General features: G+C 34.1%; 3 protein-coding genes across 3 annotated transcripts in view; 2 read left to right on the top strand and 1 right to left on the bottom strand.

The window, feature by feature from the left end:
- The window catches only part of LOC138306897 (nondiscriminating glutamyl-tRNA synthetase EARS2, mitochondrial-like), a 28,942-nt gene extending 13,938 nt beyond the window's left edge, over window positions 1-15,004 (top strand). The window contains exons 6-14 of the mRNA XM_069247446.1: window positions 526-600; window positions 3,602-3,694; window positions 4,237-4,331; window positions 5,247-5,301; window positions 5,907-6,020; window positions 11,577-11,737; window positions 12,689-12,764; window positions 13,052-13,321; window positions 13,941-15,004. Of these exons, the coding sequence (XP_069103547.1) occupies window positions 526-600; window positions 3,602-3,694; window positions 4,237-4,331; window positions 5,247-5,301; window positions 5,907-6,020; window positions 11,577-11,737; window positions 12,689-12,764; window positions 13,052-13,321; window positions 13,941-14,054 (1,053 nt within the window). The 3' untranslated portion in view covers window positions 14,055-15,004. The remainder of the gene's footprint in view (window positions 1-525; window positions 601-3,601; window positions 3,695-4,236; window positions 4,332-5,246; window positions 5,302-5,906; window positions 6,021-11,576; window positions 11,738-12,688; window positions 12,765-13,051; window positions 13,322-13,940) is intronic.
- A 2,215-nt stretch (window positions 15,005-17,219) lies between these two features.
- LOC138307298 (uncharacterized) lies at window positions 17,220-21,960 on the top strand. Its single transcript, XM_069247953.1, has 4 exons — window positions 17,220-17,576; window positions 18,384-18,543; window positions 20,226-20,388; window positions 20,928-21,960. The coding sequence occupies exons 1-4, from the start codon at window positions 17,443-17,445 to the stop codon at window positions 21,050-21,052; spliced, it is 582 nt and encodes a 193-aa protein (XP_069104054.1). The 5' UTR covers window positions 17,220-17,442; the 3' UTR covers window positions 21,053-21,960.
- A 2,727-nt stretch (window positions 21,961-24,687) lies between these two features.
- LOC138307114 (fibrillin-2-like) overlaps window positions 24,688-26,932 on the bottom strand; it is a 58,870-nt gene continuing 56,625 nt past the window's right edge. Inside the window, exons 95-96 of the mRNA XM_069247744.1 lie at window positions 26,848-26,911; window positions 24,688-25,530 (exon numbers count right to left, since the gene is read on the bottom strand). Coding sequence (XP_069103845.1) covers window positions 25,301-25,530; window positions 26,848-26,911 — 294 coding nt within the window. The 3' untranslated portion in view covers window positions 24,688-25,300. The remainder of the gene's footprint in view (window positions 25,531-26,847; window positions 26,912-26,932) is intronic.

Genomic DNA, 26,932 nt, shown 5'->3' on the forward strand with positions numbered 1-26,932 from the left:
ATATAGTAAAGTGTACCTAATTAGGTGATGAGTCTGTCCTTTATAGACAGGTGTCCTTTATAAAGAGGTCAATTATATAGTAAAGTGTACCTAATTAGGTGATGAGTCTGTCCTTTATAGACAGGTGTCCTTTATAAAGAGGTCAATTATATAGTAAAGTGTACCTAATTAGACTTAGGTGATGATGTCCTTTATAGACAGGTGTCCTTTATAAAGAGGTCAATTATATAGTTAAGTGCACCAAATGAGGTCAACGAATCAGTTCTTTATAGACAAGTGTCCTTTCTATAGATGTGTCTTATATAGCAGGTTTGAGTGTATAATTAATTTCCCAATGTGAGGCCTATTATTTGGATCCATGGCCGGTTCCATCAAGATTTTACAATGTGCCTCCATCCCCGCAGCAATTTTCCAGTGTGAGGCCTCTGTATTATTTGTATCCATGGCCGGTTCCATCAAGACTTCCAGTTGTGTCTCCATCCCCGTAGTAATTTTTCATTGGTTATGCTACTGATTGCTTTGTAGGTGGATGATTGGAGTCGGAACTGGGATGACCTGGTGTACGGAAATATAGCAATCAACCACGTGGAGGGTGATCCTGTAAGTCAGAAATACACGCACTATTATCATACCAGTAATCACATCCTAGAATATCATCTAATAGATAGTCTTTCAGAATCTATGAGGAATCTCTGTGGAGATCTTTTAATATACATGGAGTCTGTGCAGATATTTCAATCTTCACTGAATCTCCTTGGAGATCTTTCAATCTATGGGAAATCTCCATGGATATCTTTCTATCTACACAGAATCTCAGTGGCGATCTTTAAATCTACATGGAATCTTTCGAAAATCTCCTTTTAATCTACAGGAATTTCTGTGGATATCTTTCAATCTACGGGGAATCTCCCTGGATATCTTTCAATCTACATGGAATCTCTGCTGAGATCTCCCTTCAATCTTCATCAAATCTCTGTGGAGGTCTTTCAATCTATTGGAATCTCTTCGGAAATCTTTCAATCTATGTGTAATCTCTGTGGAGATATTTCAATCTAAATGAAATCTCTGCAGAGATTTCCTTTCAATCTATGCAGTATCTCCATGGAGATCTTTCAATCTAAAAGGAATCTTCACGGAGATCTTCCGTGGAGACCTTTCAATCTACGTAGAATCTCCATGGAGATCTCCTTTTTAGCTCGCCTATTCGAAGAATAGGGGGAGCTAATGTTGTCACCCCGGCGTCAGCGTCAGCGTTGGCGTCCCATTTCACGTTAAAGTTTTTGAGCAAGTTTCTGTTTCGTCAATTGTTTAAGCTTAAGTCATCATAAATGTTTATGATTTTATTTTCCTAATGTGTATGGATGCTGAACGTGATAATACAACCAATTTGGGGCCCTTTAGGTTTATTTTGCGTCTGTTAATTTGTCATATTTCCATGTTAAAGTTTTTGAGCCAGTTTCTATTTTGTCTATTGTTTAAGCTTAAGTCATCATAAATGTTTATGATTTTATTTTTCTAATGTGTATGGATGCTGAACGTGATAATACAACCAATTTGGGGCCCTTTAGGGTTTTTTTGAGTCTGTTAATTTGTCATATTTCCATGTTAAAGTTTTTGAGCCAGTTTCTATTTTGTCTATTGTTTAAGCTTAAGTCATCATAAATGTTTATGATTTTATTTTCCTAATGTGTATGGATGCTGAACGTGATAATACAACCAATTTGGGGCCCTTTAGGGTTTTTAGAGTCTGTTAATTTGTCATATTTCCATGTTAAAGTTTTTGAGCCAGTTTCTATTTTGTCTATTGTTTAAGCTTAAGTCATCATAAATGTTTATGATTTTATTTTCCTAATGTGTATGGATGCTGAACGTGATAATACAACCAATTTGGGGCCCTTTAGGGGGTTTTTGAGTCTGTTAATTTGTCATATTTCCATGTATAAATAATATAGACTGAGGGCACTGCTCGATATTTTCAAATAGTAAATACTTGAACATCAACTTCTTCTGAATAGACGAGCTTTGCTGTTCTCCAACAGCTCTTGTAATATATATGCGGAATCTATGCCGAGATCTCCTTTCAATCTACGTGGAATCTCCATGGAGATCTTTCAATCTACATGGAATCTCCCCGCGGAAATCTCCTTTCAATCTACGTCTCTGTGGAGGTCTTTCAGTCTATGTGAAATATCTCTATAGATCTTTCAAACTATGTGGAACCTCTGTGGAGATCTTTCAATCTACATGAAATCTCTGCGGAGGTTTCCTTTCGATCTATGAGGTATCTCCATGGAGATCTTTCAATCTACAAGAAATCTCCACAGAGATCTTCCGTGGAGATCTTTCAATTTATATGGAATCTCCATGGAGATCTCCTTTCAATCTACGTGGAATCTCCACGGAGATCTCCTTTTAATATGTATACGGAATCTCTGCGGAGATCTCCTTTCAATCTACGCGGATATCTCCTTTCAATCTAAGTCAAATCTCCATGGAGATATTTCAATCTATGTGGAATCTCAATGAATATCTTTCAAACTCAGTGGAATCTACGCAGAGATCTCCTTTTAATCTATACGGAATCTTCGTGACATGAGTTGCAAACTTTCACTGTTTACTCTGTGTGAAGCTAAATCATTTTTTGGACAGTATTATTTTGTAGTAACAGACAGCTTCTCCACCAAACAAATGTACATGAGGAATCTCCATGGAGATCTTTCAATCTAAGTGGAATCTCCACAGAGATCTTCATCCAATTTACTTGCAATCTCTGGGGATATCTCCTTTTAATATACACAGAATATCCGTAGAGATCTCCTTTCAATCTATGTAGAATCTCTGTGGAGATTTTTCAATCTTGTACATGAAATCTTCATGGAGATCTCCTTTCAATCTACTTGGAATCTCCACAGAGATCTCAGTAAGCAGAAAGTTTTTTCTGCAGTTCTCCATGCAATCTCCATTGAGAAATCACCTTATATTGTTATCCAAATTGCCATGATTTCATTGGATATCCGTGCAGAATTCAAGTGGATATCCGTGCAGAATTCAAGTGGTGTTCTCTGCGGAGATTCCAAAAGTCTATTGATATTCTGTGGAAATTTCTTTGTTTCTCCGCGGAATCATTTCCAATACTCTGTGGAGAAAAATTCTACGGAATTTCTGTGATTATTTCCATGGATATTCCACAGAATTCATGGAGATTTATCAACTGGGTGGTCACAGTAGGATCTTCATTAGCGTAGTAGCATAGTGAATATTGAAGATTTGTCTCAATTACCTGTCCAGTTAAGTGGATTTTCTAAAAATTGTTAAACTTTTTCTGTCATAGCATGAGTTGCAAACTTTCACAGCATGCTCTGTGTGAAGCTTAATCATTTTTAGAAGGAATTATTTTGTAGAAGCTGACAGCTACTCCATCAAACAAATGTACATGAGGCCTGCCACTTTACAATTTACAGTAATGTCTCCACAGGCTGTCAGCTCACAGCACAGTCAAGCTCATTTCTCAGTTTCCATAGAAACAAGCAAATTTATGAAATTAATATCTATGATCAATTGTCTATCTTTTGTGTGTATCATTTGGTGTTGATATTTACAGGTGTTGCTGAAAGCTGACGGGTATCCTACGTACCATTTCGCAAACGTTGTGGATGACCATTATATGAAGGTTACACATGTGCTTCGTGGAGAAGTAGGTCAAAAGTTCAAAGGTCATATTGAATATCAACCATCTTGAATAAGCCACAGAAATTAAAGATTCTCATATTGATACAAAAAAAAGAAGAAAATTAATTTAAGGAATATAACAGTAGAAATTTCTAAAAGAATCTTTTAATAGAACGCTGGATTGTGTATTTTAGGGCTCTTTGTGAATGAAGCTAGCTATGTATGACCATAGTGAATAACATTTACTGTATTCGGCGCATAAGCACCCAGGGCGCATTTTTTTTTTCCAAATAAAGGGACGCTTGATAAAACCAAATTTGGACTTACCTTTCATAAAATTGCTGCTTACAGTAAGCCATAAATCAATCTCCAAAAGAAATCAACTAAAGATACCAACAGGATTTTCAAATTTTCATAATGTGTTTATTTTGATGTAAGTGAAATTGATGCCACAAAAAGGGACAGGCGTGCTTATAGGGAAGCGGGCACTTTTTTGTTCAAATATAGTACTCTGTTTTATTAAATAATATGTTGTACAATTAAAATCTTGTTTATAACTTACAATAGGAATGGCAGTCGTCCACACCTAAACACCTTGTACTGTACCAGGCCTTAGGTTTGGAGCCACCAAGGTTTGCTCATCTCCCTCTGATACTCAACTCGTAAGTGTTTCTGTTTTGGTACCAAAATAAAGACATTTAAGTACTGAACGTTGTTATAAAACATGCAAGTACAGAGCTTAACTTAATTTGTCCTCTTCTAGAATATAACTTCTGATCGCTCAATTTGTAGCTCTTCCGAGTCTAAAAACTCTTTAATTCATCTATAAGCTGAAAGATCACCTCAGAAGACGTCTATGCTTAGAAGAACGCAAATCAAGTTGAGCTCAGTGGAACCTTGTTAATTCAGCCACATGCACCTTCATTACCTGCCAAAAATGGTTTGCTTAGAGTAATATAATAATACATGTATGTAATTTATTCTGTCGTTGCATATTACAGAGTAACCTCCCTTCCGGGTAGGTTCATGTATCCATCGTGATGTCATTATTGTGTGAGCGCAACTCACATCGTTTTCTCTGAAAAGCATGATGTTACCCTCTGAAACACATGACGTCACAATCAATACCTACACACATGGGCGGATAACTCTGTAATATGCAAAATACGGAATAGTAAATGAAGACAATAATTTTGATTATTGGTGGCTGAATGGGGGGGGGGGTTAACTGGATTAATGGAGAACAGATGAACGAGGCTTTGTTGTACAGGGAACTCCGTCTGAACTGGATTCTGGCCAATTCAAATCACTGAACTAGTCCAATAATTTATCCAGTGTTAAAAAAGATACATGCAACATAAACTTACTTTACAAATTGACCAAATACATATTATCCAAATACAGTAAAACATGTGGTAATGAACACGCTTACAACAAACCCATGATTACAAATTTCCCGTCAATGTTGCTATAAGATGTCTAGAGTGTGTAACACGTTTGTAATGAAGTAAGTTATTTTCATACCCAGTGGTTTGTTACGATTGTGTTTACTGTAGTATATTTGTTTTTTTTTACAGAAATGGAACTAAGCTATCAAAGAGACAGGGGGATATCACTGTGGATTATTTCAAGGTAATTATTATGGATTTTGCTCATGAAATAAAACAGTATAAAAAGTCTCGTTGGAGATTTATAACTTATTTTATTTGGTGGCCAAAAGCACCACCAGGTAATCATTTCTGTTGGTTCTTATTTTTGATGTCATATTTCCCTCTTCCGTCATATTTTCTTTCGATAAGATATCAACATAAAGTATGAAAGAACAATATTTGAATGATAAAGTGACTTGTAAACTGTTTATTGTATCTTAAAGTAGTATTATTAGATATATTACCACAAGCCCTCCACCTTTGGGTTATGAGTTCGAATCCAACATGGGCCAGTTGCCGGGTACTGAGTGCTGGTCGGCTTGAATCCACCATCTAAATCTGGGACCTCCTCAAACGACCCTGGCTGTTAATAGCCTGTCAAAAAAATAATCAAACCAAACCAAGGATCTTAAAATGGTAGAGCTTTTTGGTTTTCTTATTGATCAACGATATTGATTTCTGCCCAAGAGACATGGATGTTTCACAAATCACCAACCCAGTATTTAAGTTGATGAAATATTGAGATATAGACTGGATGATAAAACCTCCCATTTTTTATCTAGCATCATTGTTTTTATCTACAAACAGAAGAAGGGCTATTCTCCATTAGTGCTGTTAAACTATCTGACGTTGACCGGTGGAGGATTTGGGACGTCTTCTTTAACACCGGAGTGTTACTCACTAGACCAACTCGTACAAAAGGTGATATATTATATAATGGATGACACTTGAGTCAATATCTGATGAATTTGCAATATTTACAAGCTACTACATTCTTAAAAATCATGCCCTTTCTTTCTCACAACAAAAAAAGTAAAATTGACTTCAAGGAAAAAAACCCCAAAGGTTTTCCCAGACATGTTGAGCCAAGATGTAGGCTTCCACTCCTTTCATCAATAATTTGTCTGATACTTACATGAACTGATAGAAAGGCACCACAAGAGATGGGATATTTAGGTTTGGATCTTTGCTTCCTTTCAGACAGGGTAAAATCGCTTTTTGTCCATGGTCTGTCTGTCCTTCCATCTGTCCTTCAGTCTGTCCTTCTGTCGGTCCGTTAACAATTTTTGTTACTAATATTTTTCAGAAAGTAATGAAGTAATCTGTCTCAAATTTGATATATTTTTTTTTTTTTTTTTTTTTTTTTTTATAATTTTTTTATTTTTGAAATCATTTTCATTTTTACAGACAATACAGACAAAGACAATTAATTTAACATCATAAACACAAAAACAAAAGTATTTCATTTGTATCAATTTTACATGACATTCACATTTATACTTTTACACATACAAACACACACCCTCACACATATACCAAAGAGTTTACTTAAATTATTATATACATTCAAAGGTTTCCATACACCCACATTCGTTCAGACATACATGACATTTATAAGAGGTTAAGAAAGATAGGTTAGAGAGGAAAAAGTTGTATAGGAGGATAGAGTCGAGATGTGGAAATATGTATTTTTTATTTAATGGTAGAGAATTTGTTGAAAGTAATACCGGTAAGCTGTCAGGATTTAAAATTAATTATCCTTGGTTCTTAATTTATTTTCGTAAAAAGAGTTCATATATCAAATTGTATAAACGGTGTCCACTTACTCCAACTTTTTATAAATTTTGCTTTCAAAAAATCATTTTGACCATTTGATATGTGTCTGTGAATATTATAATATTCTTTTATATTTTTTGCCAATGTGTTTATATTTAAGGTTTTATGAAAACATCTTGTTCTGTAAATGTATTGTTTAATGATTAAAAGTATAACATTATCAACTGGTGCATTAAGGTTGTTAGTTGTAAGACCAAGAAGAAAGGATTGTTTGTTAATTGAAAAAGGAATATAAAGAGCATCTAAAATAGTTTCAAAGTTTTGCAATAGATTTTGTACTTCTCGACATTCCCACATTAAATGAATTATTGTTTCTCTCTCTGAATTACAGAAAGTACACATAGGGCTAGCTACTATACTATACTTAAATAATTTTGAATTGGTGGTCAGAATATAATGAGAAATACGAAACTGAAGCCATTGAAGTTTAGTGTTTTTTGTTACTTTAAAAGGAATGTTATAAATATGCTTCCACTCTTCTTCATCTAATAAAAATTCTTCTTGCCATTTCTGCTTACCTGTAGGTTCAGTTTCTGACTTATTAAGAATAGCATATAGAAATTTTGAATTTTTTTATATTTGAAAAGAAAATCTGTATATTTAGGGGAACATATGGACGTATAAGTGGTAATAGATTTTGTGGCTGAGGGTTAGGCAGACGTTTACGAACAGCAGATATTAGTCCTTGAAATTGAAGGAAGTTGGTGTGTAAATTATCATATTTTTGTAAAAATTCTTCAAAAGAGTAAAAATTTATGTTTATTTGATCTTTCAGAAGATCAGCAATTGTGTGAACTCCTAATCTATACCAAGCCCTGTAGAAAAACGGGTTTACCACCAACAGTTATGTTTTTTGTTATGCCAGATACTTTCTGTTAAAAAGGATTTATTTTGTAAATCTTTAACTTCTTTGGAACTGTTCACTTTATACCAGGCTTTAAAAGTATCTTTCCAAAATTCATTTGTACAAAGGTTAATACATCTTAAAATATATTCACCACCAACATTTAATAGTAAATCAAAATCAATGTGTTCCTTTAAAATAGATTTCCATTTCCCTTCGCAGGTGTATAATCTCCTGATCCAACCTAATTTAAGGGAATTAATAAAAGCATTTAAATTTACCATTTTCAAGCCACCATTAAAATATTCTTGAACGATATTGGCTCTTTTAACTTTGTCTGTTTTACCATCCCATAAAAATTCAAATAAAATTGTATTTATTTCTTTTATAACCTTTTCACTTGGGTTGGGAAGAGATATGAATAAGTGGTTAAATTGAGAAATCATTAGTGATTTTATGATATGAATTTTACCAATAGGAGTCAGTTTCCTTTTTTTCCAGGAGCTGATCAGACTTTTTAGTTTAACAATTTTTTTGTCAAAATTTAGTTTTGGTATATTATCCAGATTTATATCAAAGTCAATCCCAAGTAGCGTAAATTTAGTTTTTCCCCAATTAAAGTTGAATTCCGGAAGCATCCTTTCGTTACTGTATTTCATACTACCAATCCAAATTATTTCAGTTTTGTCTACATTCATTTTTAGACCAGATATTTTTTGGAAAGAAGTTAGTTCTGTTAGAGTCTCACGAAGTGATTTCTCAGACCCATCTAATGTGAGAAAGGTATCATCAGCATATTGTGATGTGAGAATATCAAAGTTCTCTGTTATGATTCCATTTATATTCAAATTTTTTCTTAGTCGAATTGCTAATACTTCTGCGCAAAGAATAAAAATATAGGGAGCTATTGGGTCACCTTGACGACAAGATCGTTTTATATCGAAAAATTGAGAAAGATTTCCACCTTGATTAATTGCAGATGTAACATTGTTATGTAGAGTATTAAACCATCTTAAAATATCACTACCAAAGCCAAAAAAACTTAGAACTTTCCGAATGTAATTCCAAGACACGGAGTCGAATGCTTTTTCAAAATCGATCATTAGAATCATACCAGGAATATCATTATCTTCAGTGAATTTCATAATATCATACAGTAGACGTGTATTTTCACCAATATATCTCCCTGATAAAAACCCAGTTTGATCTCGTGACTTATAAGTTTATCTAAAACACTTCTCATTCTGTAAGAGATCACCCCAGAGGCAATTTTATATGTGATATTCAGCAAAGAGATTGGACGCCAATTTTTCAAAAAATGTCTTGGTTTATCACCTTTTGGTATGCATGTAATAATTCCTTGCCGCTGGGTTACTGATAATTCTTCCTTTGAAAAACCAAAATTTAAAGATCGAACTACAAATTTACCAATTTTGTTCCAAAAAAAATTTAAAAAACTCTACTGTGAAACCATCTGATCCTGGACTTTTGTTATTCTTCATGTTTTTTAAAAAATAGCTTGCTTCTGTGAGAGTGATCTCCCCTTCTAGAGACTGTGACTCTGACTCTGTAAGTTTTGGTAGATCAGGGAAATTTAGGTAATTATCCAGATCAACATTATTTATATGTTTTTGTTCTCTTTATAGAGATTTTCATAAAACTGTTTGGTATTTTCCAAGATGTCTACTTGTTTATCTATTACTGTTCCATCTTCTTTTTGTATTTTGGGAATTATTTTAGAAACAAAGTTTCTATTTTCTAAGTTTAAAAAGTATCTGGTAGGTTTTTCTCCCTCTTCCTCCCACTTAACTTTAGATCTTATCACACTACCTTTTAATTTATATGACCGAATAGCTTCTAATTCTTTCTTTTTGTCTTCTATTTCTAAAATATCAGTATCTTCACTGTTTTCTAAATCTTGTATGGTCTGTATCAGTTTATTTTCTTTTAAATTTCTTTGGGTTTTTTTTATGGGAAGAGAAGGAGATAGTTTTACCTCTAATGTTCATTAACAGAGTTTCCAAGAATAATTGTTCATCTATATTAAACTGTAAAATTGAGTCATCTATGTCATCAATAGCATTTTGATTGTAAACAGGAAGACAATAATCTTTTTTAGTGTCTGTAATAACCTTATTAATCAATTGAACATATTCTGTATCATAAAGAAGAGAGTTATTGAACTTCCAAAGACCCCTTCCTCTTTTAAATTCATTTAATTTCAATACTAACTTTTACAATAGAGTGATCTGATCTGTAACTAGGTTCTACAGAAGAGGAGGTGACAAAAGATAACAAACCTTCACTTACCAAAAAATAATCTAATCTTGATTGTTTCAGAGGGTTTAATTTTCTCCATGTATATCTTTTTTGGTTTGGATGGTATTCCCTGAAAATATCTATCAGATTGTATTCATCAATTATATTTAATACCTTATCTCGAGCTTGTGGATTGTTCACAGTTTTATATGTCTTATCGTAATCAAGGTGAGGATTGAGAACCAGATTAAAATCTCCACAAGATAATAGACATTATATTTCTCAAATTCATCAAGTGTTTCTGATATAATAGAAGAAATTTGGTTCATCTTTATATTGGTCCATATAATGTTATCAGAGTCATACATTACAGTCAATTTCTATCTCTAACGCTAAAAAGTTTCCAGTATGATCCTTCTTAATTTTCTTAAACTTAAATTCAAATTGTTGTTAAATAGAAGACACCTCTGGCATTGGATTTGTAAGAATTGAAAAAACATTCATAACCCCATTCAGATTATCTGATTTTCTAAATCTACAGTAAAATGTGTGTCTTGGATACAAAAAGATATTGTGATTTTTACTTTTAAGGTCATGAAAATATGTCTTTTCTTTGCGTAAAGTCACCTAGGCCCCTGCACGAATTTACAGTTATAATCATAAGTGATAATACAGCCATGCTCGTAAATATACAAAATCTGAAAATGTATTCCACATACTCAAGGGTAAAGGTAAGTAAGTTTGAGGACAAGAAAAAGAAAAAATAGAAGGACAAGAAGAAGTTCTGTAGATGACAGATCAATTAGATCAAGTCAAATCATAGACAGGGACATGATTAGAACATATATATGAAGAGTAACAAATTGAAACATCTACATTACAAAAACCGCTAAGAAACCATTAGAACTTGATCATACGGCAGTGTTGCACGATGGTCGTTCCGCATTGTTTCAGTCGGTATTCTGGACTATGTCGCATGATTTATGACCTCAAAGTCTTTGTTAATGACATGATCATGTTAAGTAAAAATAAAAAATAAAGGCGAGTATCTTAATCATGCCATGATTAGATCTCGCATCAAATATTTCATTTTATAAGTGGCTTACGATAGGCAATCGTATCATTACATTTAATATAAGGTAGTAATGTCATAGATGATCTTTGAATATTTTTGAAGTAAGTAGAGTGGTATTTAGGGGTGAAGGGATAAAAGCAAATACCTAAAAGAAATGTAGAGCAAGTAAAATAGGGAATCATAAATTGCATCTATGAAGCACGATTTCATATGAATTTTGATATATCGGTATGTTGGATTAAAGTTTGAAAACCAAGAAGAAAAGAATCCACTCTTGTTCCATTGATCAGAACAGTTGGAGAATCATTCTTTGGTGGCCAGCGCCAAGATCCCTCTGTGATCTCATGTAATTTAATCACGTAGCCTCTTCTTCAAAATATTAATTGTTTTTTTCCCATTATTTGAATGATTTGTTTTATCATTTCTACATTTTTATTTAATTATTTATATTGTCTTTTGACAGTTTGATATAAAGAATGTGACTGCTCATTCAGGCCGGCTTCATCCCCAGAACTTAGATATACTTAGCAGGAAACTCTGCTTAGAAAAACTTGACACAACAGAAGGTGAACATGAGCTTGTCCAGTATACCATACAACTAGTCAAAAATCATTTCAAAAACAGGTACTGATGTGGTTACTTCACAAGTTGATTTGTCTGTGTAAAGTTCTATTGCATTCATAGCTGTATAAATGCATCAAGATAAGATGAGTTTTAGCTTTTGAAAACTGAGATAAGATATATATTCTATGATGAGGTTTGAAAAACAAAATGCTGCCAATTCTGGAAATATATTTTGATATATATCAAATAGTTAAAATAATATTATATTAACAATATTGTTTTGCAGAACCACATATATTTTTAGCCCACCATCCCACCATTTGTTAGCCCACCATCAACAGATGGTGGGCTATTCACATTGCCATTCGTCTGTGGTCTGTCATTACAGCCGTTAACAAATCTTGTTATCGCTATTTCTTAGAAAGTGCCGAAGGGATCATTCTCAAATTACATATGAAGGTTCCCCTAAGGCCATATTTGTGCATATTGCGTTTTGGGACTAATTGGTTATCAAGATGGCCGCCAGGCCGCCATCTTGGATTTTGGTTGTAAAAAATTGTTACAGCTATTTCTCAGAAAGTACTGAAGGGATGATTCTCAAATTACATATGTAGGTTTCCCTTGCAATTGGGCCCTAATTGTACATACTGCCTTTTTTAACCAATTGGTCGACAAGATGGCTAACCAGTCGCCATTTTGATTTCTGATAGTTGAAGTTAGTTTGTTACCACTATTTCTCAGAAAGTACTGCAAGGTTCATTCTCAAATTCCATACGTATTTTCGTCTTGGGCCCTAGTTCTGCATAGTACATTTTAGGACGGATCGGTTATCAAGATGGCTTACAGGCTGCCATCTTGGATTTCGATAGTTGAAGTTTGAAAAGTAGATAAAAGATCCATCTGACAATTGTCAGACATAGATCAGTCTTTGGTGGGCGCCAAGATCCCTCTTGGAGCTCTTGTAATTTTAAGGTTATTAATTTGGTTTTAATTCATAATACGTTTTTTCAGATTATCAGATGAAGAACTTACAAAGTTAATTTTTAATGAAGACCACCTCAGAAGTCTGTTAAAATGGGCATTACCGGTAATTAAACCTCCTTGTTGGAGATATTTATTAATTCTTCAGGGAAAGAATAGAAACATTTTCATAAGTTTCAATTATTTGCGTGTATTTCATTGGAGAAACACTTCCTTTCATATATATTTTTAATTTCTCTTCCTCTATTATACTATCTTTATTGATTGAAGATTATCTCCCTCCCTTTTACTAAAAAAGTTCCATTACCTCCCTTTTAAATTATCTCCCCTGACTATCTTAAGTACAATTGTATAGACATGGTTTGTTATATTATTGTTTTATTCCTTTTACAGGAGGAAAGAATCACAAGGCCAGAGGATCTCCTTGGAGAACAGTTCATATTTCTGTGGGAAGTTCCTGATAAAAACAATATATCTACCTTCTTACAACAAACTGGTATAGATAATGACATTCTTTTAAATATTGGTTTGGAAATTGTTAATACAGTGGACAAGTTCGAGGCAGAGGAAATCAACACAGCTCTTATAAAAAAAGCCAAAAGTTTGAAAATATCCCCAAAGAAATTAATGCCAGTGCTGAGATTTGTACTTAGCTCATCAGTGGTAAGAATTTACTTTTTCCCTCATTAAACATCAGTAGCTCTAAAACCTACTAACATTTTCAGAATAATTGACAGGGGAGACTGTTAAAAAATATTTTAAAAACCAGGGTAACAAGACATGTACCAGGAAGAAAACGTATGTGTTAAGGGGAGTTTATCATGTAAATTTTTGAACATGTGCGATCGTATATTAGGTCCACTGGAAGATTCTGAACATACATATAAACTTTAAACATACAAAGGCTTTTACTACAGTAAATTATAGTCATAGTATTATTAAATTATTTAATGTAATATTATTTGAATTATTATTGTTTAATCTGTATTTAATATCTAAGTCATCATGTATAATATGTTAATTGTGTTAAAATGTTAGGAGACAGCTGTTTAAGTTGAAATAACTTGTGCCCGATCCTTTTGTGTTTTACAATAAAATATGTTTAAAGTAAAAGTGTATCATGGATATAGATGATTACATTTGTTCAAAAAGATTCACAGATTTATGGAGAAAAAACATCTGCCTTTTTAGCACAAACCTCTATGTGGTATTTCATTTTAACTTTTTTCGCATATTGTAACAAATCATAGCATATGTTCCATTATTATCTTTTTTTTTACAGGAGGGACCAAGAGTTGGAGAAATAATGTTTATTTTGGGAAAAGAACAGACTGTGCACCGTCTGCAACAAGCTTTAGAACTTAATAATGTCAGTGAAATAAGTAAAGCATTTTAATGGATGGATGAAATCAATGAATATTGTAAAAATATTTGATTTGTGTGTGAAGTATTGGATGGTGTAAATGTGTAATACCACAGGGACCTGGCACCAATTTCTAACCAACAGTATGTATATGATACTGTTGGTTAGAAATCCTGGCCATGTCCCTGTGTGTAATACAATGTCACTACAAGGGGAGCATGTTGTCATAAAGATCAAGGTACATTAGTTATAGTGATTTTTTTTTGTTTGTTTAGTTTTACGTCCTATTAACAGCCAGGGTCATGTAAGGACATGCCAGGTTTGTTGGTGGAGGAAAGCCGGAGTACCCGGAGAAAAACCACCGGTCATCGGTCAGTACCTGGCAACTGCCCCATATGGAATTCGAACCCGCATCCCAGAGGTGGAGGGCTTGTGGTAATATGTCGGGACATCTTAACCACTCGGCCACCGCAGCCCAGTTATAGTGAAGTATTTCAGTGCATGTAATGAGAATATACATAGAGTGTCTTGTAATATACCTAATGTTATGGTTTGTTAACAATTAAATCAGTTTTGCAATCCTGCTGCATCTTATTCACTACTAAAAATTATACCAGAGTAACCAGATTAGAAGAAAATTCCAACATTCATTGCAGAAATAGATTATATTTGACAAAGGTTATCTGGAAGGAGTATCACAGATTTTGTAATAACCTTGAACATTTCTGAAGGTCACTCTTTTGAAGACATGTAATGATGTTTATGATTATGCTTTCTTATTGTCATACATGTAATTGATTTGCTATCCCATGGTCAGAACACAAGAATAATTCAATGAAGAGTGGAGAGAGAGAGAGAGAGAGAGGTAGGGAAGAGAGGAGGGATGAGATTGAGAGAAAGGAAAGTGATCAAAACCCTTAAGTCTTTCTGTTTGTTATAATTAGAATATAGCGTCCATTTGTGGAATTAAAAAAAGACCTAATAGCACCATATTTGTTGTTTTTGTTTTGTCAGTACATTTCCAACATTTCAAAATATTTTATTGTTAAATGTTATGATGACAGATATTGGGCAACACTGGTCAAGCCTATAAAATCTCCTTATAACACCTCCATCAAGACATTCACTGTACAAAATTTTACATTTTTACCCAGTTTCATCATTCCTGAACTTAAGGAATACATTAAATCAAAATTATGAAAGCATTACAGTAATTGAAGGATAAAATCTGAAGTTATGGAATTTAAATGTTGTAATAATCATACTTGACAGGGGTGTAGTCAGGGTGGAAACAATGTGGATGCAAAGTTATTCCCTGCCTTACCCCCTCCAAAGCAACTTTAACTGTCCCAGAATAGGTCAAACAATCCAGGAAACCGGAACAAATTTCTGCGACTCAGCTTTTGATTTTACAATGAGGCAGTATAAAATCCAAGTAAATACTGAAAATCTGGATTCCTGTCCCTGCATTTCTGGACACTTTTAGTATAATTATAGGTGTATTTAGAATACATGTACGATTTAATTCATGCTTTAGTTCCAGCTTACTTTCTTATCAGCATCACCTGTCACATGTCCGCCCAGCTAACTCATAACACTAGAAAGATGGGACAGACTCTCAAGAAAACAATTGGTGGTAGGTGTATTCTACGAAAAGTTATCTACTCATAATAACCTAATGTATCTCTGTCCAAAATTAACGTTTAACTATTTAGTAGAACACATTGAAGTATATTTAGAACATTCATAAATTAACTTGGATTTATATTGTCACTTACAAAGTAGAGTTGAAATTGTTTTCGTGTTACATTACTTCTCTGTGAAGGCAATCCCGGTAACTCTGATTTCTTTCTATTATATTCTGTATACCCTTGTGATAAGGCAACTTTAGCTTGTTACAATGATGGCATCTGATGATATTTTCTTGTACTGATATAAAACGTAGAAAGTTAAATCAAAACCTTGATTTACGTGCATCATAAACTGTTTCAAGAGGAAAAAGTATTGACGTGATTTTATAAATGTACACCAAAAAGCATAGCACCTACACCGTACAATAGACGCATGTAAAATCACACATAAGCTAAGTCTAAATTTAGAGAAATTTAAATCAGTGATATATGTAGTTAAACGATTAAATAATACACCAATAACCACCAACAACCTTAAATGAAGGTCAAGGTCATGTTTTAGAACAAACTTCACCCGAACATATTGCATGTGCACTATCGTGTCCGCGGAGTCTTGATATTTGAGAAAAAATCATTTTAATTAAAAAATGAAGGAAGGATAGGCGGACGCTGCACCATACTACTAAAAGTAATTTATCAAAATTTGCTCATTGATACCGTCATCAAAGACAGCTTTTACATATGTTGTCTATCTAAAGACCCACTATCTTTCCGAAACAAAAAATAAATGTTTCCTACAAACAATAATAACATTAAGAAATTTATATCGATGGCCTAAGATGAGGTTACAACACAAAACAAATGCAAAGATTTCGTGTTTAGATCTATGTCAGCCTCGATACTCCAGGGTTTCGATCACTTACCAGCTCTACACCCATGGATTATATCTCATAGTAAAACTGGAGACAACAGCCCATTACAGGTAATTTAGTCCTTTGATGTACATCAAAGGCGCAGTATAACCATTTCACGGTACACTGTGTTTGACTATGTGGCTTTCGCTCTCACGCTGTAGTATTCAAAGGAAATCTTTGCAGTCCTGTGACTGGTTCAGATTAATTTCTCTGAGCTGCCTTCAGTTTTATTATAAGATAGTCCAGGGGTGTAGAGATCATAGTTGATCGGAGTATCGAATGTGAATCTATGTTAACAGTGAAGTTTTGCTGTCTGGCGCAGTGATAATCAACTAACACGCGATAATTAAGACAACGGTGTAATTCAATGTAGTAACAACACATATTCCGCATTTTATATTAGTATGTCCCGTGTATAACGCATAGGGCGCTTTCACTTAGTATAGCCAGTCAATGCGACTGAAATAGGTTAAACATAGATATACATATATGGATATCGTACTCGGATACTTTTTGTTGATATTGGTTACATGAATAATGTCCTCAATATAAATATGGCAAAGTAATAAGTTTATTTATGACCTAATCCTTAAAATCTAATGGAACAAGAAGGAGATTTACCAGCGGTTGTGTGCTATTTATATCGTTTCAACCAGGTCACACAAAAGCCAGTGCGCGATTGATGTCAAGAACTAGGACAAACGATAACGTTTGACGGACATATCACAGAATTATAAGTAGTAGGATATCTATTTTGCCGTGAATAACCGTCCGAGTGGTTGGGAGTAGAATATGTCTGCACTGACAAAGGCAAGAATAAGGATTGATGTTGTTAGCGACGTCATCTGACCATGGTGTTGGGTCGGGAAGAGAAAAATGGAGCAAGCGATGGAAATGTTGAAAGATAAATACGACTTTACCGTTCGCTGGGAACCATTTTTCCTCCGGGCCGATACACCTCCCGAGGGTAGACCTAAACCTGCAGCCTATATGGACCCCTCCAATCCGAGGTAATTGTCTTAACTAATTAACTTATATATATAATATTCTACTTTTGATTTGCATATACATATCACAGTCTGACACAAGGAGACGATAATTAGTTACGGTTTGTATAAATTTGGACCAATCACTAGAGTGCCTGTAGACCATTTTAGACGTCTTATGGGTCTAAATTGTACAATACAAAATTGATCAATTTTAGATCTAGTCCCACAAAACGTCTAAAGATGATCTATATCACTCCCTGAGGACTTCAAAAATCGAGTGGTTAAGATTGTCCCGACATATTACCACAAGCCCTCCACCTCTGGGATGCGGGGGTCGAATCCTATGTGGGGCAGTTGCCAGGACTGGACCGCGGTCGGTGGTTTTTTCGTCCTGGTACTACCCGGCTTTCCTCCACCAACAAACCTGGCACGTCCTTATATGACCCTGGCTGTTAATAGGATCGTAAAAATAAACAAACCAAATCAAATCGATAAACAAACTAACTATTTCTAAGACCCCTGTGGCCAGAGTCTATAAACTACTGTTAACTGTGTGATATATATGTCACTGGTGGGAATTGTCAGGCACGTATGATCAAAGTCTGTAAACTCTGGTGAAATCTACAGGATCGGGGCATAATGCATTGTCAATACATAGACAATGTATGAACATGTAGAATAGAAACATTCTAATGTCTATCCGTTCTGTCAATAATACATGTACTATATATGACTATTTCAAACGGCACAACGTATATAGGTAAAAGCTATACGTTTGTTCGTGCGTTACTTTTATATATGCTCTGTAATATTGGTGTTTATTTCCAGACTCCAACATTTGGTTCAGGCGGGTGCAGCGATAGGACTAGAATTTGCCAACAAGAGCCCAATTTTCCCGAGTACTCTGAAACCTCATGCTTTGATGGAGTTTGCTAAAGAAAAGAATGACGGAGTCCTTCAAAACGATGTTGCTGAAAAGCTTTTCAAGGTCTGAAATAAACTGTCTTTTCAAAAAAAAAAATCAAGATAAAGGCATACTACCTTTCAAAAAAAAAAAAAAAAAAAAAATAAAAATAAAAAAAAACTAAAAAAACCCTGATGTAGTGTTGGTTTATTAATCCCCGTGTTGTTGTATGTACTTATGAGTTTTAAGGCTTTTGAACATGTTTCAGGATACACAAATATATATCTTATTATTTCATATATGTCAACATAGTCGTTTAATAACCATTTATATGTTTTGGTTACTTCTCGACAGCAGTCCATTTTTGCGGAAGAAACAAAATCGGAATTTTCAGCTAATACGAGGACATTTTTTTACGAATCAAAATTTTGCGATCAAGCTTAATGAGTATGTACAACTTATACACCTATTGCGTCACTGATTAAATTTTTGTGACCATGCCAATCTCCCTTAAAATCAACGGATACCGTAAGGGAAGCCAAGGAATTTAGTGCTTGACCCCCCGGGGACAGGAGGGGCGGGGCCCAATAGGGGAAATTGAGGTAAATCCTATAAATCGCTACTTGTCCTAATATTTGGCCAGAAACATCCTTGGGGGAGGGAATTTGTATAAATTTTGGCTCTGACCCCCGGGGACAGGAGGGGCGGGCCCCAATAAGGGAAATTTAGGTAAATCCTATAAATCGCTACTTGTCCTAGAGTTCTGCATGGATTGTAACCAAATTTGGCCAGAAACATCCTTGGGGGAAAGGGGATCAGAACTTGTTTAAATTTTTGCTCTGACCCCCCGAGGACAGGAGGGGCGGGGCCCAATAGGGGAAATTAAGGTAAATCCTATAAATCGCTACTTGTCCTAGAGTTCTGCATGGATTGTAACCAAATTTGGCCAGAAACATCCTTGGGGGAAGGGGAATAGAACTTGTATAAATTTTGGCTCTGACCCCCCCGGGGACAGGAGGGGCGGGGCCCAATAGGGGAAATTGAGGTAAATCCTTTAAATCGCTACTTGTCCTAGAGTTCTGCATGGATTGTAACCAAATTTGGCCAGAAACATCCTAGGGGGAAGGGGAACAGAACTTGTAAAAATTTGGCTCTGACCCCCTGGGGACAGGAGGGGCGGGGCCCAATAGGGGAAATAGAGGTAAATCCTATAAATCGCTACTTGTCCTAGAGTTCTGCATGGATTGTAACCAAATTTGGCCAGAAACATTCTTTAGGGGAATAGGAACAGAACTTATATAAATTTTGGCTCTGACCCCCCGGGGGCAGGAGGGGTGGGCCCAATAGGGGAAATAGAGGTAAATCCTATAAATCGCTACTTGTCCTAGAGTTCTGCATGGATTGAAACCAAAATTTGGCCAGAAACATCCTTGGGGGAAGGAGAATAGAACTTGTACAAAATCGGAATTTTTTTTACGAATCAAAATTTTGCGATCAAGCTTACTGAGTATGTACAACTTATACACCTATTGCGTCACTGATTAAATTTTTGTGACCCTGCCAATCTCCCTTAAAATCAACGGATACCGTAAGGGAAGCCAAGGAATTTAGTGTAATATTTTTCATGAAACCAGAGAAACGTATTCTCAGAAACCCACAAGTCACTGCTCGTGTCACAAACGATAGATTGGTCTCTGGTGGGTTTCCGACGATGCAAGAAATGAAAAGGTAACTAAAAATATGTCTTCTATGGTTTTGTGATGCAGAAATACTTCACAGACGGCGATATTCTGGGAGACGAAACTCTGTTAGGTGTGGCTGAGGAGGTGGGATTAAATAGGTCAGAAGTCAGTTCTTACCTTGATGACAAGGACGCTCTACTGAAGGTGTTTAATACAGCAACGCAATGGTCAGCAAAGGGAATATCAGGTAAGCAATATGTTATTTATTTCATATCGCGTTTTAGAGGTACCTTTTCTTGTGGAAAATGTTGACTTGAAGGTCAATGAAACAGACAGGACTTTTGAATAGTTCAAGAGTTTCAGAAATTTCGTTATTTTTGACAAAATATCTTGATAAATCTCATTGAGTGAAATCATAATTATATCAACACAACGATCGACCGACTACTCCTCATACACTACTGGAGAGATTTCACCGAAACATGGTTGCAATAATCTTTATACAATGAAGATGTGTGAATATTGAAACTGCGGGGTGGGGGGAAGGTTTGGGGGTTATAAGCTGGCCTCCAGGAAAATAGTTCTAGTTAAATGATGTATTCGAGAAAGAAGAAACATATTTAAATCCAGAAGAGAAAAAATTCTTGTTGAAGGAAATGGAAACCAGGTTGACCTGATATTTTTTGGAATTATTTCTAGAACCAAAAGCTAGTTTTGTTCTCACTGAAAATGAAATGTACTTCGAATTTTGCTCTCATTGAACATGAGCATATATTTCGATTTCAGGTGTGCCAACGTTCTTCTTCAATGGGAAACAGGTGTTTTCTGGTGCTCAAGAAATAGAGACCTTCACCAGAATGTTCGACGTTGTTAATGAGAGATTCCCACTGCAAACCGAAAGTAAAAACTAGACTGTTATCAGGAAAGGAAAGTGACAAATATATGCAATCGCTAAAGCCATAGACAGAAACACTATATTGATAAATATTTTATTGGCATCTTATTGGCAATTCAAATTATTATGAACAGGGATACATGTACTACCAATCAGAAATGAGTTTTCTATCCCTATCCTTAAGAGCATAGCATACCAATGTAATTAATAAATGAGATGGGTTTTTTGGAGATTTGCCAGATCTTGCTAGAACAAGATAATTTGCTCTAACCAAATATTATGAGCCAAGCAGAATAAAGTATTTATTTTAAAAGTTGAACCCTTCTATTACAGTATTCTGTAGTTGCATATTACATAGTATAAGTTGCGGGCAGGTATTGCTTGTGACCCCATACTTTTCAGAGAAAACGACGTGAGTTTTGTTCACAAAATAATGACGTCACAATCGATACCTACTCAAAAGGGAGATAACTTTACAATATAAATGACGGAATGGTGATAAATATAGCGAAGACAGTATAAGTGATGCGATAGACCTATGACGAGCGATATACTCAAAACATTAAGTTATCGCTCTGATATTATACCTACATACCACGTACTTCCACTGTATACTGTGTTTATCACAATACGTTATGACGGAATTAAAGCTACTTGATATTAATGTTATGCCATTAGCCTACTTAGTGATATTATAGTAAATGATTATATGTTTATAGGTGTACTTTTTGGAAAATTATTCAAAATCAAAATTACATAAAATCCACAAAAAAAAATATCCAAAAGATTTATACTGTAATGTTATCGATTTCACTGAATGAATATAATCTTATTTTAATGTTATCGAGTTGATGTAAATTATATGAAGATGGCTTCGCATGGATATTATTTTGTGATTTTTATAATAAATGTAAAAGAACTGGATTAATAGTTGTCTTGCTTATGATCAAATTAGAAACATCTTCACACCCTTGACATGCGTTCACAGCAAAAGACTATTTACTTCATCAAGGAATTCATCAGTCTAGTACAAAATCCATTTTCTGATCTATCCGAGTCACCTGTCTTCCTTTCACTCCGTCAGTACAGACGGAGTAACGAAGAGAAGTAACTCGGATAGATCAAAACGACAAAATCGTGTCTATGGCGACAGACAACTGCCAAAAGATCGTTTAACAAAATATATAAATATAGTTGCTAGTGCTTGGGTTACAAGATCTAATGATGAAAATACTAATTTAACTTATGGTTTTTCACAATGATTTTCAAATTATTTGCCTCAAATCCTTTCACTCTGCGTTCACCATTTAGTAAATGATCTTGTAATTACACGATAAAAGAAATGACAATTAGTATTATTTAATATATTTTATTTGTTTATTGCAGTCATTTAAATAAATATTTATATTTTTATACAAACATTTAAAGTCAACTTATGTAAAACATTAATTCATACATCATATTTCTTGCAATTAAGATATTATTTAAAACAATGTTGTATCATATTTGAATACATCACATAATTCATATCAACATCAACAAAGTTAACCTGAAGTTTAATTGATATACTTCATAGATATAGTCATATTCGCAGAACTACGCTATAATTTTATTTATGCTGGAAGTGTAGTTCGATGTTTGTGTGGCTACATTCAGATAGCACCAATGGCATATTATTATATGATATTTTTTTTACATCATAATGAAATAATATTTAAAGATGTTCCACCGACACATATATTTGAACAATAACTATAATCGTGTTGTATATATCTGTGTAATTAAAGCGCCATACCGTGTCCTAATTAACGATAATTTTGTTGAGTCCTAAAAAATTATAACTTACCGTTAATACTAAATGCATAGTGACCATTGAACGTTTGATTAAAAGAATAAAATGTTCATTGGTTATTATATAAAATACCGAAACTGGTAGTTGACTATTGCGTGGTACGACTTGATCTCCACTGTTTTCCTATATTACGCAGGCAATTTGAAATATGTTTGGTGTCGTAACAGTATGCATTTTTCTGGTGTTAATTAAGTTTTTTAAAGAAACCTTTATATTTTGCTCGTAAGGTAGGCATAGCATATAAAATCATTTATTTTGCTTTTGGTACATGCACACTCAGTACTTAATTCCATTTAGGGCATTAGGACATGGATTGTTTTCGGAACGCAATTCATTCTTTTTAATATTTCTATCTTGAATTAAAATAAGAAACTCAAACTTTTCAATGGTGGTAATAGTGTAAAGTAATTTTCGTATCTGAAGAAAAATACTAATTGATCTGCTCCCGGTTTTGATAGAGAAAAAAGAAATACCATTTGTCGGCGATGGAGCATCTTTAAGTATGCATTTACTAAATTCATCATCGACCGAGACCAACTAAACTAAGCTAAATTTATCATTATCAGTGAGCGAGTCCAATCAACCGTATAGGTCTCCGACGATGATGAGATTACGTATATAACTTATTTTGTGTATTGGATTATGAAAATCTTAATCACCATTGCAAGACGCATGAAAATATCAGATTTCCATTTTCTCCAAAATCATGCGCAATTGGTCAAACATCTTTGAGGACTCATAATGAATTTAAAACGAATTTATTAACATTTAAACCGTATTATTTTCAGCGAAATACTATAATGGCTTATTTTGAATAAGAAATTTCCATTGTAGTTAAACAATCTTTAGAACAATAGAGCAATTTTACAATCCAATTTTCAGGGGAAAATATTTTTGTTGCTCCCCACCCGCCTTCCTAAACATTCTGTCCAATCACGTTTAAGTATTGAACGTCAGCATTAGTTAGTAAACCAATGTAAATAGAACATTCTATTTTTCCCATTCAGTAAACAAAAGTTTAAAATATTCAACAGCAATTATTCTCAAATTATGATAAGTAAGTAGATAAGCATGCCAATCTTACATAAACATAAAAGTGATGAATTAACGGTGAATTTGCATTGGAAAAAAATGAACATTTAACATTTTGTATATGTAAGTGAATATGAGTTTTTCTCGACATGTACAACAATGAAAAATGATACAATTTAATGAGGTTAACAGTTAATGACTTTATGTCAAACAATGTATGATTTTTGCAAACATAAACGATGAAAGGACGATAACATAAAATGTTTGTGGAATTCATAAACCAATTTAAAATACATGTAGTTAATTGTCTTAAGAACATTCAGCTTAAACAAGTTACATTCTATGGAGATGTCAATGGTTTATAATACATATCCCTCCATTAAATCTCCATAACTAGAATAAAAAAACAACATATATACGAGTGCATAATACTTATTTCATACGAAGGATTCATATTGACGTCACACATTTCATAGTTAATTACAGCCGCTCAAATTAAATTCGCGAAAAAAGAAGTGATAGCTACATTATAGTTATACATTCTATTTGACTGATAACGAACTATTAAAGATGCTCCACCACCGACAGAGCATAAATGATACATACCCACCATTTTAACATTAAATGATTATAATCGTGTGTACATAGGTCTAATTAACACACAAAATGCATATGAAATAATATATTCTACTTTTGGCGCATGACTTAATTTCATATAGGGCATGGTGCTATGGAAAGTTTTCGTGACGCAATTAATTAAAAAAAAATTATCTTGAATTTATTATAAACGAGAAGTTAAAACTATTCAATTGTGGTAATGGTGTTCAGTAAGTAACTTTTATAAATGAAGAAAAATACTTAATCGTCTGCTCCTATTTTTGATTGAAAAAATACCATTCGTCAGTGGTGCAGCATCTTTAAGATTAAATTTTATAGTTATCTGTGGGAATCGTAAACAATACTTATTATTATTCTATGAAAGAAACTGGTTTAACAACATTTCGAATGTTATAACGGAACGCTAACGAACAAAATACTATAAATGCTTAATGATATAATATACAAAATGAAATTATCAACATTTATAATGTTTCACAAAATGAAATCTCACAATACTGCAATACTGAAATTATTGTACAACATTTAAAACATTTATACAAGAAAGGGAATAAAATAGGCACTAATATGATTTTATTTCGTGGTAAAGTAATGAACATGCCGTTCCATTGGGTTGCAAAAATAAATAAACGAAAAATGGGAAAATGCATTAGACTGATGTCGTTCCATCATGTTTTTCACTAAAATGTCATTTTCACGGAACCTAACTAACATATCGTTCCATCATGTTTCGCAAGAATGACATATTTTCACGGAACGTTACTAACATATTATCGTTCCGTCGTTATTATCACAAATGTTTTTACTGACAAAAAACACCGTGGACCCGGGGCAGGGGAACATGTAGGTGGAGCCGAAGGAACACACGTAGAAGCTGTGACAATCCCCAGGGACGGGGAAGTACTCGTTGTGGCGGCCTGGTTTGCATGGGTCGGCGAAGATTGCAGGCGTTGTTAAGTCGCCCGTGGTCGGCATAGCAGGGGTCGTCCCGTCTGCAAGGGGAAATAAAATTGTCTTAGTTGTAATGAAATACCAGTAATTTTAACATGTAATTTATGCTTTAGTATTTGAGTGCTGTATATATTTTGTAAAATATATACTGCCCGCGGTATTTTATTAAAAGGCATATTTTACGATTTATTGTCAGTTACTAATAACAGTTAATTTCTTCATTCACTTTTGACAGAACAAGCATAAATAAATTACCTATTATATTAATTACAAACGAATTTACAAAAAAAAAAAAAAAAAAAAAAAAACTCTTTCAAAAATTTATAATCAAGGATTGTACGAATTCGGATGAAGAAAATATCAAACCGAAACACTGAGTCAAAGCTGAGCTATACTATGTCCTGTAACCTTGATATTCAATGTTGATATTCAGAGGAGAAACGTTGAATCGTGATTTATCAGAAATACACGATATGAAGGCGATGATGACAGCATTTGTACTGGTATTGAATTAGAAGTAAGATAAAATAATAAGTCCGTCTGGTCTTGTGATTTTATAGAACAGATAAATATTGTTTTTGCAACCCAATTTCCATTTGTTACAACTTAAATCAGATGTGACCTAGATTTGTATGGGGGTGTCGCTGTGACCTAGATTTAAATGGTGGGTGTCGCAGTGACCTATATTTTTATGGTGGGTGTCGCTGTGACCTAGATTAGTATGTTGCGTGTCGCTGTGACCTAGATTTGTATGGTGGGTGTCGATATGACCTAGATTTGTATGGTGGGTGTCGCTTTGACCTAGATTTGTATGGTTGGTGTCGCTGTGACCTAGATTTGTATGGTGGGTGTCGCTTTGACCTAGATTTGTATGGTGGGTGTCGCTTTGATCTAGACTTGTATGGCAGAGAACGCTTACTCTAAAACTAGAAAGTGTTTCGTATCATTTCTGGAATGTTTGGAATGTTCTTATTGTTAAAATTTAAAGTTCTGCAATTGAATTTGAATCCTGTAAACTATTTTATTAGTTTGGGTTTTTTTCCTTGCAATGATCGCCCGCTTCTCCAGAAGGCTTCGTTGACAAATTTCACTTGTTAATTACCATATCTCAACAATAATAATGATAAATTCAAGAGATCCGACGGAAATATCGTAACAAGAACGCTAGTGTATATGATTGAAGCTAAAAAGAGCAGTTTTAAAAGAAGAAACAATGTAAATTTAAAGTCGCGAAAAGTGTACTAAAATTACAATCCCCCTGTGTAACATACTAAATGAACATTAGAATATTTAAATTAACTTTATACTACATGTATATAAAATCTGAGGTGTAGATATGAATGGTGGTTTTCGTATACATTCTTTCAGTGTATTCGATATAGTGTTAATAGTGTATGAGGTGATGTCCTCAACAAGTGCAGTCTATGGAAAATCAATTACATA

The sequence above is a fragment of the Argopecten irradians genome, chromosome 14 (assembly GCF_041381155.1).
Source record: "Argopecten irradians isolate NY chromosome 14, Ai_NY, whole genome shotgun sequence".
Lineage (NCBI taxonomy): Eukaryota > Metazoa > Mollusca > Bivalvia > Pectinida > Pectinidae > Argopecten > Argopecten irradians.

Excerpts from the sequence above, each read along its gene's own strand:
- LOC138307298 (XM_069247953.1), top strand. The coding sequence starts at position 17,443 with ATGGAGCAAGCGATGGAAATGTTGAAAGATAAATACGACTTTACCGTT. Across the intron at positions 17,577-18,383 it reads ATGGACCCCTCCAATCCGAG|ACTCCAACATTTGGTTCAGG; the intron begins GTAATTGTCTTA and ends GTTTATTTCCAG. Across the intron at positions 20,389-20,927 it reads GTCAGCAAAGGGAATATCAG|GTGTGCCAACGTTCTTCTTC; the intron begins GTAAGCAATATG and ends TTTCGATTTCAG.